Here is a 20360-nt window from a genome sequence, read left to right on the forward strand (position 1 = left end):
GTAATCATTCATCAGATAAGTAATATAAGGGGCATTTTAGAATATTATTTATCTCACTATTATGTATCTTTATTTCTAGGCCACGTTAGTTATTGTGCAGTCACCCTTGTTCTTTTATTGGTTTTACCTCATCACCCAGGAAGAACTGTTTTATGTTTAGTTTTACTAGTAAGTTGTTATTATCCCCTTGGTTGGTGGGGGATGATGTACCTTGCCTAATTGTTACACAAATTAAGGACTGCTTTCTATATTCTTAAGATTGACTTTTATGTTATTAAAGTAGCCATTATTAGTACAAGTTCGTTAGCGTTTTATTTGCTATTCTTTAATCCCGAGACAGTTCAGAGCTTACTTATTATGTCATCATGTTCTGTATCCTGTCATGTCCTCGGCAGGGAGAAGGACACTATGCCACAGTTACAAAGACATATGTGTGCTTTAGAAGCATAAAAAGTCAAGTAATATGTTAAACTCTTCTGAAGTGTTATTTTTACATGGAAGCTAAGATGTCTATTCTTCTCTCATATCTTTTACCCTTCTATAAAGAAATTCATGTAAAGTTTTTGACCATGGAGCTCATTGAAAAGTATACCATAAAATATATATTTATAACTATATATTTGATAACAATACAGGTAATGAGCATCATTATATTTCGAAAACAGTAGTGGAGCACCACAAGTGATTACAAATATTCACTTCAATTCTTAATTTTTTTTCAATGTTAATGTTTGAACTAATACAAAACATATATTACAGATATTCTAACTGTTACATAGGAAATTACATGTGAATTTTATGTTAAGCTGCAAGATACAAGGTGCAGTCAACATATTTCCAAACTGTGCTTGTATTTATTATACCGTTAAACATATATGAAGGGTACACAGGAAAAACGAACAATGTCACATTTCCATTAAGGGTGAGATAATTATCTATTTCAGTATATTACTGCAAAATTTATTGGTATTTCTACTTGAAATGAAGGAAATGATGAATGTATCCGTGGTTTTAATTCTCTTTTACCACTTTTGGTAAAAATAACACTAAAGTTTGTAGTAATACAGTGAATTATATAACGACATGATCCTTAAAGGAATTGTGACATTGTTCGTTTTTCCCGTGTACCCTTCATATGTATGTGTCACTCAAGATTGCTGCTTTCATGCCTGTTGAGTCAATCTATCAAACAGTGTCAGATTGTCTTCAAGCCTTCAGTACTCATGTGGGGAACACCTGTCAACCAGCGTGTTTCTTTTCATTGTTGTATTTTCTAGAAAGGGTTTACAATGGTGAGACTTTAGGTACCTTCAAAACCAAGTTCATGTTCTTTAGTTTCAGTCTTGAAGTTCCTCGTATAACTTGCGTAGCTAAGGTTTCATTCTCCTGGGTGGCAATTGTCAACCACACGACTTTTTACATTACAGTTTCTGTAAAGTTTCGGGAAGTATTCATTATCACTTTTGTGAGTTATATACTGTATCTTTAGGGATAATTTGTTCTATTGAACTTCGAAGGATTGTGGATCTACGTTTATCAGATTTCTTCAGAGATTAGAAGACGTTCTCATGTATTACTGGGAATTCAAGAAACCGATATGCCAGTCCCAGAACAAAGGAATAGATCCAGGGGCCGTTGTTACCTGGTGATTATACTAAGAATGATGCATCACATGTTTTAAAATCTAGTGCCATGGAACTAATCTGTAACAAATATGAAAATTTTCTTCATATCTATACTGATGGGTCACGGAATCCTAATGATGGACTTTCAGGCGCAGGGTATTATATTCCAAAATATAACGAGAAATATTATATATCATGTTCATCTCCCTCTAGTCTTCAAACAGAACTACTGGCCATAGAGGCAGTTCTTTTACATCTCTCTTCCTTATCTGATATACTTATATGCAATTTTAGTGAATCGATGGGAGCTATTCTAAATATCATGAAATATACTCCAACTTCCTATGCACAAATTACAATCTCTATACAGAAAATATTAAATAAACTAAATCTTCAAAAAGAAATAGTATTCCATTGGATACCTAGTCGTTGCGGCATTACTGGAAATGAGATTGTAGATAATATTGTCAAACAGGCAACATCTTTGGGGCCCAAACCTATGCAAACAACTCCTTTAACCAGCGTATATTCTGCAGGTAATTCTCATTTAACAAACTTATGGGTCGAATTATGGCTTTCTCCTGATAAAGGCAAAGTTCTTCAAACATACAAAAGAAACCTAATGATTTACAAATGTTCCACAACATTTCCAGACACATACAAACTTTCTTAGCAAGAGCCAGGACAGGCCATATTATCACTGAGAAGTATCTTCACTGCTTTAATCTTGTTGACTCTAGTAGTTGTTGCTAGTGCAACAATAACGAAGAAGATTTGGAACATATCCTCTTAAACTGCCCTGTCACAAACATCCATAGAACTAATCTAAAATCTGCAATCCCTGTAACCTTGGACAATTCTCTCCAATATATACTGAATACACCTCACCTTTGGAATGTGGCTGCTGAAATATACAACCAGCACGTGCTTTTTACCCATCATTTGCAAGAAGAGGAAATTCATAGTGAAACATAGTGGAACACGTGTTATCAGCAAATAGCTGGATACACTACGAAGATAGATAGAGACAAAAGACTAGAAATGATGTGTGAAATGTTCAAAACAGACATGTGTCGACCATTTGGGGAATATCTGTGTAAATTGCTTGTAAATAACTAGGTACTGCAAAGACATGTCTGCAGAAAGCATTCAGAAATAACGATTTAGAAGGATAATCCAAGGAAAATAGGACAATAGGACAAAAGCTATTAAGGTATTATTGTAAAGAAAGATTTTCACAACAAAGCAAGGATTATAAATGTGTTTCCAGTGTTAATTTTGTAGATAAATGTAGAAAGCATTTGAAATTTATACATAAATAATTGAATGGGTGAGTGAAAAAAGGATAACATTCCAACTTCCCTAGTTTGTGGGAAGGGGGGGGGCACAAGTTTACAGAAAAAACTAAGGCCCGGTTGCAGAAACGCAAATCAAATCAGTCCCTGATCGCCAATCAGTTGATGTCTGATTTATTTGATTGTTCATTGGGTTGCACAAACGTAAATCTCCAATCAACTTGTCTCAATTTACTAATTGTTGATTTGAGAAAGAAAAACATTTGACAACATCGCTATTTAGCAACCACAGCCAATTTGATGCTCTTTTACAGTCGCGAAACGTATGCATCTAGTAGGCGGTGAATAGGAAAACAAGTGAATGCTTTGCTGTTTTGTTGTTTTTGTAGAAGGGAAACAGCGGATTGTATTTGTATAGACTATGAAGCAAACAAAAAACGTAAGGGGGCCCAATTTTTCTGACAATGATAGAGCCCTCTTATTGAACATCATAGAGAGCTTTATGCATATCATTGAAAATAAGAAGACAGATAGTGTTTGGGTGAAGCAGAAAGAGGAGGCCTGGAAGAAAACTGCTTCAGAATTTAATGAAGCTACATATGAGGTTGCAAGAACACCCCAGCAATTAAAGATTGCATATGAAAACTACAAAAGGAGAACCAAGAAACTTGCAGCTGACGATAAGGTAGGCCTAAGCTGTGACGTATAATTTTTACCTATTTCTAGATTTATTAATGGACAGTTACGTTTTTGTGGCATTCCATAAATATTATTACGTCTCAAAAATATAGAGGGAGATTTAAATTCATAATTATTTTCTTCTAACTAGTTTCTTGACCTACATTGAATCTTTGTTTTTTCCAGGCAGAGCTCTACAAAACTGGTGGAGGAACTTTTAAAAGTAAGCTAGATGCAGATGGCGAAAGACTAATATCCAGGCTGAATTCCCATTTTGCACCTGTGAATAATCCTTGTGACAGTGATGGCCAGTACCAAGTTTTTCAAGTAACAGAACAGGATTGCAATATACTGGAGGTAAGAATATATAACCTTAGTTTGACATAATTTGGGTAGGCCTAAAAAAAGTAAAAAATATCCATCTACATTATCCATCATCATCCCATCACTCAGAATATAAAAATATCGATTGAGGTGGTGAAATGGAAATATAATTGGAGTAGATGAACTTCATTTTGCCTTTAATTTATTTACAGTCTTATAACCCTATTTTATAAGAAACCAGCTCACAGCAAACAACAATACATTAACAAAAAAAATTAAGCAAATTTTTCGGCTAAATAGTGCCATTCAGTTCAAACACAAAACAAATAACTTTCCAGTTTGTGTATTTATATTGAATACTTCATCTTGTTTTACAGGATAGCCATGAAACTTTATTTGATGGAGCTGTGTCTATAGTGCACCCTGCTCGTTTGCATTCAACTTCTGGTCATGATGTCACTGGGGACAAATATGGAGATGAGGCCTCATCTATTCCGCCGTCCCCGTCTTCTGCAAATCAACAAGATTCATTGTCAGCAGGTCGTCATTTGTCATCAGAAATTACACCAATAAACCTACTGACAGGAAGCAGGAGTGGAATAATTAGGCCCAGATCAAGATCACAAAGAAGCAGGCTGGAAGACTATACGCCCAGTAAAACTGATTTTAATGAATTAAGGTGTCGACTTCTGATCGAAAAACATGAAATGGAAATGGAAATTTTAAAAACTAATCTACAAGTGGCCCAAGTAGAGTTAGAGATTAAAAGGGCAATTCTAGCCAAAGAAAATAAATAAATAAAGTTTGCATCAAAAATAAAAGAACTAATTAATTACGAGTATTTTGCTCACCTTTCTGCCAGTGTTGTAAAGTGTGTATTTATTAGTGTAGTTCTGACTGTGTTCCCTCCATTTCTCCTTCTTCCCATAGGTGCTTCACCCTCATCAGCTTGTGGGTAGAATCTTGCAATGAGATCTTCATCAGGAGGTGGGGGATTATTTTCTCCTCTCTCCAACAATAAATTGTGGATGGCAAAACATGCAACAATGCATTCTAGTGTTGTTGATCGTTGCCTTCCCAACTTGAAACGGAGACCCAACGATAAGCATGGAAACCTTCTTTTTACCACGCCAAATGCTCGCTCTATACAGTTTCGAGTGTATATATGTGTTGAATTATACAACTCCTCTGCTTCTGTCGTGGGGTTTGCTAGGGGAGTCAACAAGAAATTTGAACATGCATAGCCTCCATCACCCAAAAGAATTCCATTTCCTATCTCTCTGTTTACGAATTGAGCTCGTAACCTACTCATTAAAAATATTGTGCTGTCATGTGTAGAACCCTGCCAACGGGCTACAACATTCCAGAATTTCAATGATGGTGTACATATTGCCTGTACATTCACAGAAAAGAAACCTTTTCTATTGCGATAAAGTTCAGCGTCATTTCCACCAGGTGATTGGATGGGGATGTGAGTGCAATCTATACATCCAATGACTCTTGGAAATCCTGACATGGCTGAAAATTCTCTCTGGATTTCAAGTCGTTCCCTGTCTGAGGTTGGAGGCTTTATGAAATCCTGCGAAAGCAAAGCAATTTCATGTGTAACATCCCTTACTACTCGGCAAATAGTTGATTTGTGGACCCCAACAAGATCACCCAAGACCGCTTGAAAAGTTCCGACAGCATAAAATCGCAGCGTTATTAGAAGTTGGTTCATAGGAGAAAGTGGTAAGTTTCTATTTGTCTGTCTGCATATATTTGCTTCAATTTTCGAAAGTAAAAAAACACACGAATCCTTACTTAACCTAAATCTCTGTTCAAATTCTCTCTCATTATACATAAAAAACAATTCATGTCTGTCGCGGAAATGCCGTCTTCTTAATAATATTTCTTCATATTGTTCGAAAATTTCTTCATCAGAAGAATCCATTACTACGTCGAAAACAATATTATTACGCTGTAACTAATTGTTATATAAATTACAGTATGCACAATGAACAGAACAACATATACTTGATCAGTGATCAGTCACTTAACCAGCGAAAATCTGTTGATCAAATCTGACGGAAGACTGATCTCCGATCAAATACTGATTGTTCTTTCTGCAACAGAAATAGAACTGATGGCCAATCAAACCCTCCTTGATCGCCAATCATATTTTGATCAGTGTTTCTGCAACTGGGCCTAAGGGTTCTATTGGAAAAGTTACTATTAGACAATTGTAGAACTAGTCATTATGTATTCACTCAAACAATCTCAAAGTAAAATACTTATTTTTTTAATAATTAAAGCGTCAGCTGGAACAACGTTGTAAGTTACAGAATTTTCATTCGGCGTGTTTCCGTGTAATAATGTTGTATGTCATGTTACCTTGCTATACTCTTTGGCTTGCAACTGTCCTTCAATGCAGTACGTGAAATTTGTCCACTCAAAAGTTTGCTACCTTATAAGAACAACATTGTACGTGTACACATTTTTCCAGCTCCTGTAAATTTAACAAAATGTAACTTATAACGTTGTTCCAGCCAACACTTCAATTATTAATAATTAAATATGTTGGAATATTGTTCACGTAGGCTTCCACGGCTGGTGTACATGGTGTGTGGATAAGCTTCAGGGCTTCTACCGCGTTGTCTTGGTGTTATTGGCTGACGTTTCGACCACTGTGTTGTGGCCAACTGCTCTGAAGATGGCCACAACACAGCAGTCGAAACGTCAGCCAATAACACCAAGACAACGCGGTAGAAGCCCTGAAGCTTATCCACACACCATGTTGGAATATTATCCTTTTTCCACTCAATGTTTTCACAACAGATAAAATTATTAACTATAATATTTTTTTGTGACATGAAATGTTTAATAGTACAAAAGACACTTTAAAATGGTTTTACTCTATACAATGATGACCATAATATGAGTCTTTATTCATCTTTATCACTGTCTGCTGTATTTGAAGTTGAATGCTTAAGGATGTCTCCATAGAATGACTTGTACTCATCAGGTATGTAGTGAGTGACTTTTGAGATGTCCTCTAACTTTTTGATGTTGATTCCAAGTTTCCCATTATATGCTGCAGTAGTGGGGAGCTCCACATGATCTTGTTCCTTCAACCTCAATGTTCCATGGGCAAACCATCAATGTACTTTGAAGCCTCGACACAGCCTTTCATCTTCTGAGTGAATATAAGTTTCCTGTACTTACTGATGTTGAATGTGAGGTTTTTATTCTCAATATCTTTACATGTTTTCTTAAAATACTGTGCCACAGTGTTTGAAGTTGAGTACCTGGTTGTTTTGAAGTCCCTTTACTTGATATGGGGGGATTGAGTTTCCTGGCATTTCAAATAATGTCATCATACTGATTTGGAGAGTAAATCCGATCTAATCTTCGAACTTGTCGTTTAATAACTGAAAATATTCTGTCACATGGCAGAATGTTATCCTTATTTCACTTAACTAAAGCTTCAATGCTGGTTTTAATAATATGAGATTGGAATATTCCCCTTTTACACTCATTGAATAGCTTAAGCAAAACTCTTCAAAATGCTATTTCAGTTTAATTTCTCAATTTTTTGGAATGTTATTCTTTTTTCACTAACCCATTCAGTTACTTTATCTGTTAATTATAAATAAATTAATTCTGTTTCAAAATTATTTTTACATTTATTTATAAATAAATTCTGTACACTCCATAGTAGCACATTTATGTAACCACTCACAATGAAAATAATGTTCAACTTCGTTCTCTAAAGCAAGAACATAACTTTGGCGACAGCTGTCCCACACACGACTGAACACGTTATGAAAAAGTCCGTGAGTACTGAAGGGTTAAGAACTGAGCTTCTATACGTGATTTTGTGAAAACACTGAAATGCGATTTTTCCTGGAATCTCTCCATATACGCCTTATGGCTAGTCTTCTCCTCTGCCTTTCATGTGATGCATTAGTATAGATTTCCCTGTTTCTAGATAACTTTTTCGTTTCATATGTCCTATTTGTTGCCTACATTCCAGGACAGTCCGGAAATTTATTGATTGCCCCTTGTATTTAAAAGCCTAATTTTAATTAAAAATTAACAGTAAGAACTCCTGAACAGAATGTACAAACATGTGCATAGTATACAATCATAGTAATCATCCTCTGTGCAATGAAACAATACATACATTAATTCATGCTGCCAGACTCGAATGTTCTTAGACTAGTAACTAGGGCCCAGATTCTTATGTAATTACATATTGCATTCCTTTACTTGTGGACTATTGAAAATTACAAATATTGGTGATTTGTGGTTCTGATATGGTTATAGTTGAGTTTCATTCTACATATTCTTAGTAATATTACATATTTTACATATTATGCAAAGAATGTAACATTTTTGTACATATCTAAACAATTATCGAGTTTTTAATATTTTTATTAAATTCGTTTTATTTTTCAGTGTAGAGTATTGAATTTTCTTTCATATATACTTGGAAATAAATCTTAACGTCCCTGTCCCATAACACCACCTGGAGGGCCACCTTTTGTTCTCACTACTGGGTGTTCATTGTGTCATGACGTCACTGATGTGAGTCAGCGATTTGAAGTGAGTTTCAGCTTTTATGTCAGAGAAGTTGCCTATTATTCTAGGCGTTAAATCTGAACTTGAGAATGTGTACGGTATAACTTGAACATCGTAGCAACAGATGGCGGTCTGTATGGTCTGTGTGCTACCACAACCTCTTTGGAACTGTGTTTTGCACGGGCAAGTCGTACCCAGGGTATTTGTTATCATCGGTTGCATACGGCAACATTCCACAATACAGATCAAATGCTCCGTGTCCATGTTGACCGTCGAAATTAATGTCAACAAATACTGTACGTAAGTAATCGTCTTAACTCTCTCCCCATATTGCGCCAGTAAAAAAAAACTCGTCTCAGTACGTGTTTTCAAACAATTCACATTCCTGTATGTTACGGTAAGTACTCTTCTGAATGAACGCCATACTTGCCAGGCAACTTCTCTGGCACATAGGTAATATGCCTCTGTGGAAATGTAGGAAGATTGAATTCTCTAGGCTCATCGGCTAGCCACATGACGACATACAGCGAGCCATGACACACTTTGAACTGAACATGCAGTATAGTACACGATGCTAGTAGAGAGGGAGGGCCTGGAACTGATGTCGTTATATTCTCGTTCACAGTTATATAAAATATTTTACTTCAATTACTAAAGCTGACTTAAGAGAGTAATTCTTTTAATAATAAAAGTAAACATAAAACTGGGGATTCCAACCCTATGTCTGTAAAACACAGTAGTTCGCAGTTTGGGTCAGGTGTCGGGTAAGTCAAAATACCATTCTGTGTGCAACACAAAAATATTTTTCTATGAAATCTTAAGATAAAAGAAAAAGCGTTGATTGTAGCAGAGATAATTTGTATTTGCAAGCTATACTATGGGTGGAAATGGCAAATCGACTTTCCACGCTGCATACTCACACTTCAACTGACCAGTAAATTGTGACGACACTTTTGTGAATTTAATGCATTAAAATAGTGATTTTAAATTACTATATATTTTGTTATTACATATTTAATTACATATTTCCCCGATATTTACTACATTTTTATGTACATATTTCGCACTTTGATATTACATAAAAATCCGAGGCCTACTAATAACGACAATAACATTGGAGAACAATGAAAAAACACAGTATAAAATAAAATTGAATTAACATAAAAGAAAATAAAGTGAGTGTACTTGATATCCATTAAATGGAGTTACTACACAGCCCAAACTTGTATTTTTATTACCAGAAATATGTATTAGATATAGAATGTATTCTAAATCCAATAATAATTACGAATATACCGGTATGACATATCTATCAACATCAACTCCTAATATTATAAATGTATAAACAAAGAATCTGTACAACAGACTACAATACCTGATGCTTGACAATGATCTCGAAATATAAAGCAAGGCAGCAGACAGATAAGTAAGGAAAAATGTAGAATTAAAGTATAAGAACATTTTTATTAGGTTAATATAAATGTAAATATTTTCAAACGTTCAAAATAGGAAACAGACTTCTATCATACAAAATTCATAATTAGAAAGCATATATAAGACGTTTTTGTGAAATGGAAAGAGATTTAAGCAAAAAGAAGAGCTGTACAATCTTCCAGAAAACACTAATCACAATTACGTATATTCCACCTAATGTCTTCATGACTACAAATTAAATACATCATATTTGCTTGAAATAATAATCTCCATACCGAATTTTGACCGCGTAATTGTATACTCATACATTACAAATTATTTTTCATTCTTTATTTGAATTATTTGAAATGAAATCAGTTAATCCACCTACGTAATATGTTGCCTGTATATACATAACTTTTAACACTATATCACTTTGGAAAACGTATTATATGTCTTTCACGTGTTAATAAGATAACATAAAATTTAACATGTGGAAGATATATATGTTTTCCAAAGTTGCCTGTATTTTAAAGTAACCGAAATGAGAACAGGAATTCATTCCAACAAAAAAATTAAACATCAATTAAAAGCTAAATAATTATTTCAAATAATTCGTTGCAATTCATGTTAAGGCCTGAGGGAAAACCATCAATAATAATGCATCTTATGATTAAATGGAAAGTTCTATATAAATTACACAATGTGTTCAGATTTTATGCTTCTGACAGTATTTAAGGTAGAATAAAACAAATTTTAACACAAACATGCTAAGAACAACCATTAAGACAAACGACACGTGTGATAAATCCAAATAAATATCTCAATAAATAACTAAAGAAATAAGTTTTAGAAAAACTGACTTTATGTATGCCTTTTACATAGGTGCAAAATTATCTTGTGTATGAATTTTCACATTGATTTTTAAGAAAAGGAGATACAATTATTTTATACTTTTAACATACCTTAGCTCTTAAATGAAACAAGGATATACAGAGTGAACTGTTAGAAATGTTATTAATTTCAGAGGGTTATTCTTTGAGATATTTCAAACAAAAAAGTTTAACACAATTTTGCTCGTTTTTTTGCTTCATAGTGCGTTTTGGGAAAGTCATTGATTTAATTTCCAGTATGCTCAGTCAGTTTAAGAGAGCAGTGTATTGTGATGATGAAGGATTGAAGGAATTTTACATTTGTCCTTTAAATGTGCAGAACTTTTATTTGAACAAATGTAACATTTCGTTCTAAAAAGGAATTTTAAAATATTACATTTGTTCAGATAAAATTTCTGCACATTTAAAGGACCAAACTAAAATTCTTTTAATAATTTATTATCATAATTAGACAGCGGAATTTAGGTCCCTACACAACGACATGACATCACGTCCCTTCCTTACAGAGGGGGGCATAACAATGAGTTCAATTGCCTCTTTGCAACTGATGTACACCTATAGTACAGGCAGAATCAATAGGCGGGTTTTTGGTTTGGTACAGAAACATCTCATTCCACACTTTCTCTAGCGGTTTATGACCTGAACAAAGAGACCTTTCTGTCGCTCCGTTCGAATGTTAGTTATTGACAAGTGCTTATATGTGATACTACTGTGCTACAGTTTGTTCGTAAATACAATATATCTCATAATAAACAGTATTTTTAAACAACTACTAATCATCTGAGTACTGTAATCGCTATCATGTCTCAATCGGGTCCTGATATCAGAAGCCTTACTAAAGGTGTTATTTATCAACTTCACTGTTTCTTGAAAGAACTGTGAGGACATTAAAAATGTCCTGTCATCAATGCAGACAATCACTGTCAAAGGCCAGTGGCGCTTCTTTACGATCGGTCCAGAGAATTTACAGAAAATGGAGACAAATAGCAGTACACCAATGATCCTATGGAGCCTAATTTTACATATATTTATTTAAAGAATACACGGACAGATGTAGATAATATGGAATTTTACATTTAAATTAATATTTTTTTTTTTTTTAGATATTGTAACATTTTATTTTATGCTATATTAAGTTGTTTATTTAAGACATTAACAATGGAAAATTGTTTCTTATTTAGATTGTTGAAAACCATTATTAAGTTAATTTAATTTTTTTAGAAATTATTCATGGAATAAGGTAAATTTCTTAATTGATATACTAATTATATCTCTGTCAGTCAAATGGAATATTATATTGTAGTCTACTACATATTCTCGACTGCTAAATTTTTAGGAGCTCCAGTGTTAGTTATAATTAGGTAAAATACATTACGTTTGGGAATAAAATATTATTAGGATCATAAAATGAAATATTTTTTAATAACTTGTCAATAATACATTAACTTGAGTAGATATAACTGTGACTGGCGACTATTTTATCGACTTTTTCATTGAATATATGCTACTTCAACACTTCTTGTATTGAATTGTTGATGGACTTCAATAATACAGGCGCATAAACAAGACTGAATAAAACTCACTGCATAGAATCAGAATAGTGCTGAGTGCCCAATTTATAAAACGATTTTTTTGTGTCATACTTATTGTGTTATTTATTTTAATAAGCTAAGCATTCGTAAGTGTGCTTTCATTACGAAACTCGTTCATGTTATAATAATATCCATATACCACAATCAGTACACATACATTAATATTTTGTACTTTAATGTTTAATTTTATCGTGATTTATAAAGTTGGTAAGTATACTGCATAAACATTATTTAGTATTTACTATTTCAACACAACATTCTGAAAATACATAAATACAGTGTATTTGTGTAATGCTAAATATTTGATTTATATTAGATTTACATTACACTTTCATTAGTGAAATGACTTAACTTGCAAAATATTATGATGATAATATTGAGTAAAGAACATAGGCCCTATTTGTAATTACTACACATCACGTTATTATTTTATTTATTTTCTAAGTTTTCCTGCAGTGAAAAAGTATCAATGGAGTTATTTGGAACAGGACCATACACCAAGCAGATTCTGAGGGGTGTAGGAGTCGGGATAGAGACCCGCTGATTTCTTCTGCCCCTAGTACAGTGTTGAGTATCAGGACCCAAAATCCTCTGTCTAATCATAATTAAAGGTAGGAAGCTCGTACCAAAACACAGATTTCAGGTTGAGTGCAGCCACACATATAGATCACGCAGGCTCTATTGCACTAGTTGTCTTCTGTGTATAGTATAATCTGTTCACATAACCAACTCACAGTATATCCTCAAGAGTGGAATGATGACCGTCATAACTACATTACAGCAATATGCACAGTAGAGTTGTGCAGTTTAGTGAGCGGTTTTTAACATTAAATCTTCCAATCACACGAAGTTGAATGAACACTTGAAGATTCACTGGTAATCATACAAGCCTATCAACAAATGGAGAAACACATTAGCTGAAAATTATGTAATTTGTATACGTAATATAGAGAACGAATATTATTTCAGGGACACTGTACTACGAAATATTTACTAGGGCATTCGAAAAGTAATGGCAACATAGTTACTGTTTCACACTAAATTTATTCAGGTTACTTTTGACATGATATAATTCAAATAGAGTCCCCTGCCATGTCAACAATATGTTGCCAAATCCTTGGAAGATGGTTGACTCCATCTGCAGCATCATTTCTGGATATCTCTGTCACTGATCCAACTAAAGCTCTTTGGATACCAACTCTTGATTGATTGCCTTGCTTCCACCCAATCTTGGAATAGTTTGGTCACCCTAGCATTACAAAAAGCTTGTAGGAGAGAAGCTTTCGGGCAAATCGTAAAACAGTGAACGCCAAGCTCCGCCCACGACCACTTTTCCCCTACAAGCTCACCACACACTCTAGCGGGAAAGAGTGGAAATAGGGGGTTTAGGGTGGGGGTGGCATCTAGTGGAGGAAAGTGGAACAAAAAGAGTGAATCCAGCATCTACGAAGCAAAACAGGAACTTCGTCCTGTCTCCCTTTGTCTCTCCTGTCTCTCTCCAGCCTTTTCTTCTCTCTTCCTTACGTGATGTCTCTCTCTTTTTTTTTCTTATGACTTTGCAGAGGGTAGGATTCGATCCGTGAATGTTCCTAACGAAACACACGCAAGCTTTTTGGCTACCGAGGGGAATTGGTGGTAGAAGGGAAAATTAATCTACTTATGTTCGGGACAATGACTAAATAGCGTGGGTAGAAAGCAGCGGGCTTGTGAATTTAGCTTGGTAGGGGTTGACTGCTGGGGTGGCATAAGTGTTAACGCGCGCTGGTAGAGCTTCATTGTGTCCGTGTCCAGCTACGAGTACAGATGGAACGACGTGTTGTGATGAGCCATCACGTGGTGGGTCCTGATTACAGCAAACGAGGCTCTGGTGACTATTGTGTTACTTCGAGGACAGTGTAAAGTTAACAAGTGAGTGTTGTTTTATTAAAAGTATGTGTTAGTTCGAGGAAAAAATTTATATATGAAATGTAAATATGAAATACGTGCAAGGCGGTAGGCAGTGATCCACCAGTGTTGTTTTATTCAAAGTATGTGTTAGTTCGAGATCCAAACGTTGTCTAATGCACATCAAGTGCATTCCACATCAATTTGGTTGTATTGTGTTGTGTTGTAAAATATGAAATACATGTGAGGCGGTAGGCAGTGATCCACCGAAGCAGGACAGATAGTAGAGAGAGAGAGCAGGCAAGTGAGGTGCCGAGCGGCGAGGGTGGAGATAACTTCCCCTACTGGCGTTCACTGTTTCACGATTTATCCAAGCTGTCTGTAATGCCTAAAGCACTGAGTTGCATTTTTTCCTCTTGCAACTTGGATTTTATGAAGCACCTTTGTTTGTATCTACTAAACAATTTTTAGGACTGTATTACTTACTACTAATCAGAAATAGTGACAGTATTGATAAAATATGGTTACTTCGAGGCTTTCAATATTGCTAGGGTGACCAGACGTCCTCTCTTATCCAGACATGTCCTCCTTTTTAGGCCTTTGTCTGGGGTCCGGGCAGATTTTAAAAAAATCAAGAAATGTCCTCCTTTTGGTAACTTGAATGCCTGATATTTTGAAATTATCTGATTTAACGCCTTTTTCAAATAATTTGTCTGTAAGTGGCAGCAGCATCAATGGAATATACTCTTTGCCAATGATCATATCATAACTCTCTTTGCTAACTCTAAATAGATATATTCTGTCCTCTTTAATAATTATTATAGTTCCCTTGACTTTCACATGTAGCTAACTGTAAAATCATTGTTATTAAGTTTTATCATAATTATTTTGTAATAAAAGAAATATTAACATACCTTCGGAATGTGTACTATATGTCTTTCTCGTGTTAAATTCTATCGTACCTGGTTTACATGTTTTGGCCTTGTATGGGCCTTCTTCAGAACTGGTTGTTGCTGGCCTTTTGTTTTGTTTCCTGTGGGGGTGTGTTTGTGTAGTGTAATGCGAAGTCAAAGAGTGTGTGTGTTCTGAAATTGAGTTGTGTGTTGAGAATTTCATTTGGATGTGTTTTTGTGTGTTTTTATATTTCGTATTGTTCTAGTGTGTTTAATTTCTAGCTTTTTGGTTGGATGTGTAGAATTTCCACGTCTGTGTTGATGTCTTTGTAGGTGTGGTTAGCATTTGTGACGTGTTCTGCATATGTGGATGTGTTTTGTAATAATTTTGTTAGGGCTGTGATGTGTTCTTTGTAACGTGTTTGAAATGATCTGTCTGTCTGTCTGTCTGTCCTATGTAGAAGGTGTTGCAGGTGTTACATTTTAGTTTGTATAAGCCTGTGTGGTTGTGTGGTTAACCAGGTACGATAGAATTTAACACGAGACAGACATATAATACACATTCCGAAGTGACATAGTGTTAAAAGTTGTATAATCAAGATGTATATATATTAACATACTTTTAAGTATGATATAAGCCTAAATCTGTACTGTAAATATTTTGTAATAAAATAGATATTGATGTAATTTAAAGTTTAAATTATAGGCCTAAGCCTAAATCTAAGTACATATTTTCTGTCCTCTTTTTTCGAACAATGTCCTCCTTTTTTAAACTTTGTGTCCTCTTTTTTATCAACGTGAATCTGGTCACCCTAAATATTGCAGGTTTATGAAAGAATTGCTGCTCTGTTACATGCTACAAGATTCCAATGGGATTCCAATGGTCACTGCTAGGAGCACTGATTTACAGCATTGTTTCCATTACTTATCAAATGCCCTGGTAATACTTTTCTTTGCATGGGGGATACAGTGATTAAGAGAAACATTCTAATTCAAAATTTGACTCAAAATAGTCATAATTTTATGCTTTCTCGACCTATGTATAATGTTGGTATGTTTCAGTGTCCATTCAAATAATAGTCTGCAGCAGTCACTCTCCTGCAGTTCAAAAATATGGAAATGACTCATGTCGCGAGATGTGGAAGAATAATTATTGTTCAAATATACCAATCCGCAGAAGTCCCAATAGTCATTAAAGCAAAAATGAAACGAATTATGGGTTTAATGTGATATGCCATATACGAAATATACTATTAGATTCACAAAGCTGTTGTTCACTTGGTGATATAGCAAGAAATACTGTGTCATATTTCAGATTTGCTCTAGTTACGTCTTGCGATGGAGAACGAACATTTTCAGGGTACAAAAATACTATTTTTCTGAACATTTTTGATACTATATTGTATTGTATTTATTAACATTCTATGGTATTCATACATTGCTTCACAGCTAGATTATGGAATAAGTCAAAAAGCTTAATACTATTATAAAGTCTTAATTTATAGTCAGAGTCGAGATGGAATATATACAGACGAGATTTACAATATAGTCTACTAGTACAACACAAAGTTTCAGTATCATTTTCATGAAGCGTTATTGAATGTCATGAATTCACCTACAGAATAGAAGGCGTGAGAAATTAGGTACTTCTTTAATTTGGCCCTAAATAATCTTATTTTTTTTAATTTCATTTTTTATATCAATAGGGAGGTTATTAAAACTTTTTACTGCCAAATAACGCACCGAAAATGTACATTATTATTAAATGTAACAAGACTAGACACATATTATTATTACGTATTTTGTTTGTTTGTTATATGGGTAAATTATTTTATATTGAAAATTAGGAAGAATGTAAGTGCCAATTATTATTTTTTACATAGACTAATTGTTCATTCTGTTTATTCAGAGGCCATGAATCACTGGCACAAAGATAAGTTTGGTTACCCCTCGACTGTACATGTTTGTTTTGCTGGTGTGTTGACATTGAGAGCTGCATCACTACTGTTCATTCGGTAGATATAGGCTACAGTCCAAGCTCACACATAATACACTGCTCTCTTAAATTGACTGAGCATATTGGGAATTAAATCAAAGACTTTGCAAAAACATGCTATGAAATGTTTCATATAAATCAGTTTTTATCTTGAAAAGGAAGCAAAAACGAGAAAAATTGTATTAACTTTTTTGTTTGAAATATCTCAAAGAATAACCCCTTGAAATTAATGATATTGGCCATAATTTATTCCTCACCCAAAGTAACAGGTCTACTTTTATATTGTCATGAAAATTTCCCGGATTCTTAAAAAAAGAAGAAAAACTACCACTGCTTCTTTGGATTGTTTTTGTAAAATAAAGTATAAAACATTAAGGGGAGAGGATGGTATTGTTTGGTGAAAAATAAGTAAATTTAAAAAAAAAAAAAATTATTTAAAATACTCTGTGATATGTGCATAGCATAACATTTTGTGGGTATTTGTGCCCTTATCGGATGTTGAGTCGCCATTTTTAAACTTCCTGCATTATGGATTTTTAAATCAGTCGCCCACTTTTATTGTTGTTTCCGGTAAATTAAATTTTCAAAACAATTTTTTTTTTTCTTTAAAATACCCTTTGATATGTGTGCAATGCATTGCATAACATTTTGTGGATGTTGAGACGTCATTTTTAAACTTCCTGCGCTATGGACTTTTAAATCACCCGCCTTTATTGGTTTATGGTAACTTCATTTTTTTTGCTACATTGCCAGACAAAAATGGATATAATTTCTGAACTATTAAAGATACATGCATGAAATTTAGAACACACATTCTTTAGATTATTAGGAAACTTTTCTCTGTAACAAAATTTTGTTAATTGATTTCATTTAAAAAATACGTCCGTTTGTTTGCAAGAAAGGAAATCAGAAAATTGTTATTAGATTTTAATTGTTTATTTTATTTTACAAACGTAGGGACTAATATTAAAATTCTGTTACAGACAGTTTGTAGAACATGCTTTTGCAAATACATTGCAAAAAACTGTTTGAATCTATCTTTAAAAACGGTTTAGATATATTGGTTTTACTAAAATCCTGCATTGGGTATATTTTTTTTCAAATTTGGTCCCCCAAATAATTTTTTTTTTTTTTCAAAATATTTTTATTTGGTTGAGTTGCCACAGCTATGAGCTCTCCACATACAAAAAATTAATATTTTACACCAAAAAGGAAAAAAGTTTTAAAAAATACCATACTCTCCCCTTAATACATGACTGGATGGAAATGCTTAAAAAATTTCTTTAACTAAGAAATTAAAGAATTAACAATAACATTATTACTATGCTCAACTTTATCAGAGAAGAAACAATTTGTTTAAAAGGACTCAGAACAAACCAAATACATGACAAAAGAAAAATAACATACATGATCTCTCCTTTCTTGTCCCTTCTCTGTAACTCATTCACTCTCCATCTATTCTCTCTCTTTTCCAATAGGGAGATAATTAAAGCAATATTATCAGAATCAAGTACATTTTAACCCATCAGAAAATTAAAATATTTCTGTGCCTTGCAGAAATGTCTGAAAGATATATGTGAAGAAAGTAAAACGGTGTCAAGTCTCCTGAGCTGCATAAGAAGTATAGCTACTTACAAAGATGGTGAACAATGTCGTAGGATGTTCACAAATACAATTCAAAATCCATTCTTGAAGAGTTGTAGAAATTGCCATCTGTACCATATTTACGTACATATACAGGGTTTTTTAAGTAACCTTGCTCTACCCACTCCTGCATCTGAGTTGTTGTATGTGGTTCATGGATGTCTGCACTCTTCTCGTCCCATTTAAATTCCCACATTACTTCTGTTAAAAGAAATGCATACATTTTATTTTATTGCTTCCTCAAAATTTCGAGGTTGTTCGTAGACAAAGCATACCAGAGACATGCAAATAATAAATTAAGACAGTGTTTCTCAAACTATGGTCCACGGACCACCTGTGGTCCTTGAGGTCTGTCATTGTGGTCCTTCAAAAAAGATAGAAGAAAAAATAAAATTCAAACGAATTGCATACCACACTATAGCTGAAAATCTCAGAGTTTGGAAATGACACATGGCAATCGCCTTCCACTTTTTCTCCCAGTACTGACGTTTTATGAATTTTATTACCCAAATCATCTACCGAATTCCCACTCAACTCTCAGCAACAAAAGGAAGTCAATTCGAGCCGAAGCATTCACTTGTCCTCCATGCTCACTGGATCTTACTCATCTGAACTTTTTCCTGTGAAATTTTGTGAAGGACCAAGTGTATCATGCACCTCAGGATAACTTCAATGATTTGTGACACAAAATTCGTCAAGCTATCGACAGCACAAATGTTTCTGAATATTTGGTTGGAGATTGCGTACAGGTTGGACATCTGCCATGCCACTGGGGGGGTTTGCACATATGAAGAGGTGGATTCCAAAGTGTCCTAAGTTCTTTTTTTTTAAGACTTTAACTTGCTTTATTCACATTTTAATTTATCCTTTTCCAGTTTATATAGGCTATAACTGTGTAAGTTTATTTAACATTTTCCTAAGTCTTGACTTAGTGTCTGCATATGCTTTTTTCAAACGGATCTAAAGGTGTTAAATTTATTTTACCATTTTTCGTCATTTTTCTCATTACATGTCATTTGGACTTATGCCAGTTTTGAATCCATCTCTTCATATCGAAGTTCTTTGAGTGTGACATAGAATGCTTGCGTCTCTGTACCAGAATACACCAGGTCTGCATTAAATTATGGTAACTTTTAAGATTCTCTTGAGGCATCTAAATCGACATTTTCGTGCATTCCAATCATGCATAATATGACAGTGCGACGATGTGGTATTTTTCATGAATTGTCATAGATATCATATATACAACAATTCCGAGTCGGAATCTAAAATCTAATACAACCTAAAGTTATAAATGTCTGCAATGTTCAACCTAAGCTGGACTCATTATATTATAATCAATCAATGTTCTTAATGTATCCAGCTGTTTGCTGACAACATAATAGTACATTATGCAACGAGCCTATAATGATAGTAATTAAGACGCAAGTATGTTTGTTTATGAAACGATCGCTTGAGCTCGTTTCATAATTTTCATACGAGCGTCTTAATTACCATTATAGGCAAGTTTCATATGACTTTTTATGTTCGACCATACTTCTAACTTGAAATTATTCAGAA

General features: G+C 34.1%; 1 protein-coding gene and 2 long non-coding RNA genes across 8 annotated transcripts in view; 1 reads left to right on the top strand and 2 right to left on the bottom strand.

Annotated features, from left to right (window-relative positions):
* The first annotated feature begins 3020 nt into the window (after positions 1-3020).
* LOC138715428 (myb/SANT-like DNA-binding domain-containing protein 3) lies at positions 3021-4777 on the top strand. The gene is made up of 3 exons (XM_069848328.1): positions 3021-3605; positions 3785-3955; positions 4300-4777. The coding sequence occupies exons 1-3, from the start codon at positions 3342-3344 to the stop codon at positions 4717-4719; spliced, it is 855 nt and encodes a 284-aa protein (XP_069704429.1). The 5' UTR covers positions 3021-3341; the 3' UTR covers positions 4720-4777.
* On the bottom strand, positions 4108-4911 carry LOC138715429 (uncharacterized). The gene is made up of 2 exons (XR_011336320.1): positions 4774-4911; positions 4108-4432 (listed from the first exon to the last, which is right to left on the bottom strand). It is a non-coding gene; the product is annotated as an uncharacterized lncRNA (long non-coding RNA).
* A 1713-nt stretch (positions 4912-6624) lies between these two features.
* The window catches only part of LOC138715430 (uncharacterized), a 77256-nt gene continuing 63520 nt past the window's right edge, over positions 6625-20360 (bottom strand). For 5 of the 6 annotated variants that reach the window (XR_011336325.1, XR_011336324.1, XR_011336326.1 and 2 more), the window contains one exon: positions 6625-19001. This is a non-coding gene — a long non-coding RNA (uncharacterized lncRNA). The remainder of the gene's footprint in view (positions 19002-20360) is intronic. The other variant, XR_011336323.1, reaches the window with a different exon arrangement.

This window comes from Periplaneta americana, chromosome 15, assembly GCF_040183065.1.
Source record: "Periplaneta americana isolate PAMFEO1 chromosome 15, P.americana_PAMFEO1_priV1, whole genome shotgun sequence".
Taxonomy (NCBI): domain Eukaryota; kingdom Metazoa; phylum Arthropoda; class Insecta; order Blattodea; family Blattidae; genus Periplaneta; species Periplaneta americana.

Excerpts from the sequence above, each read along its gene's own strand:
- LOC138715428 (XM_069848328.1), top strand. The coding sequence starts at position 3,342 with ATGAAGCAAACAAAAAACGTAAGGGGGCCCAATTTTTCTGACAATGAT. Across the intron at positions 3,606-3,784 it reads AACTTGCAGCTGACGATAAG|GCAGAGCTCTACAAAACTGG; the intron begins GTAGGCCTAAGC and ends TGTTTTTTCCAG. Across the intron at positions 3,956-4,299 it reads AGGATTGCAATATACTGGAG|GATAGCCATGAAACTTTATT; the intron begins GTAAGAATATAT and ends CTTGTTTTACAG.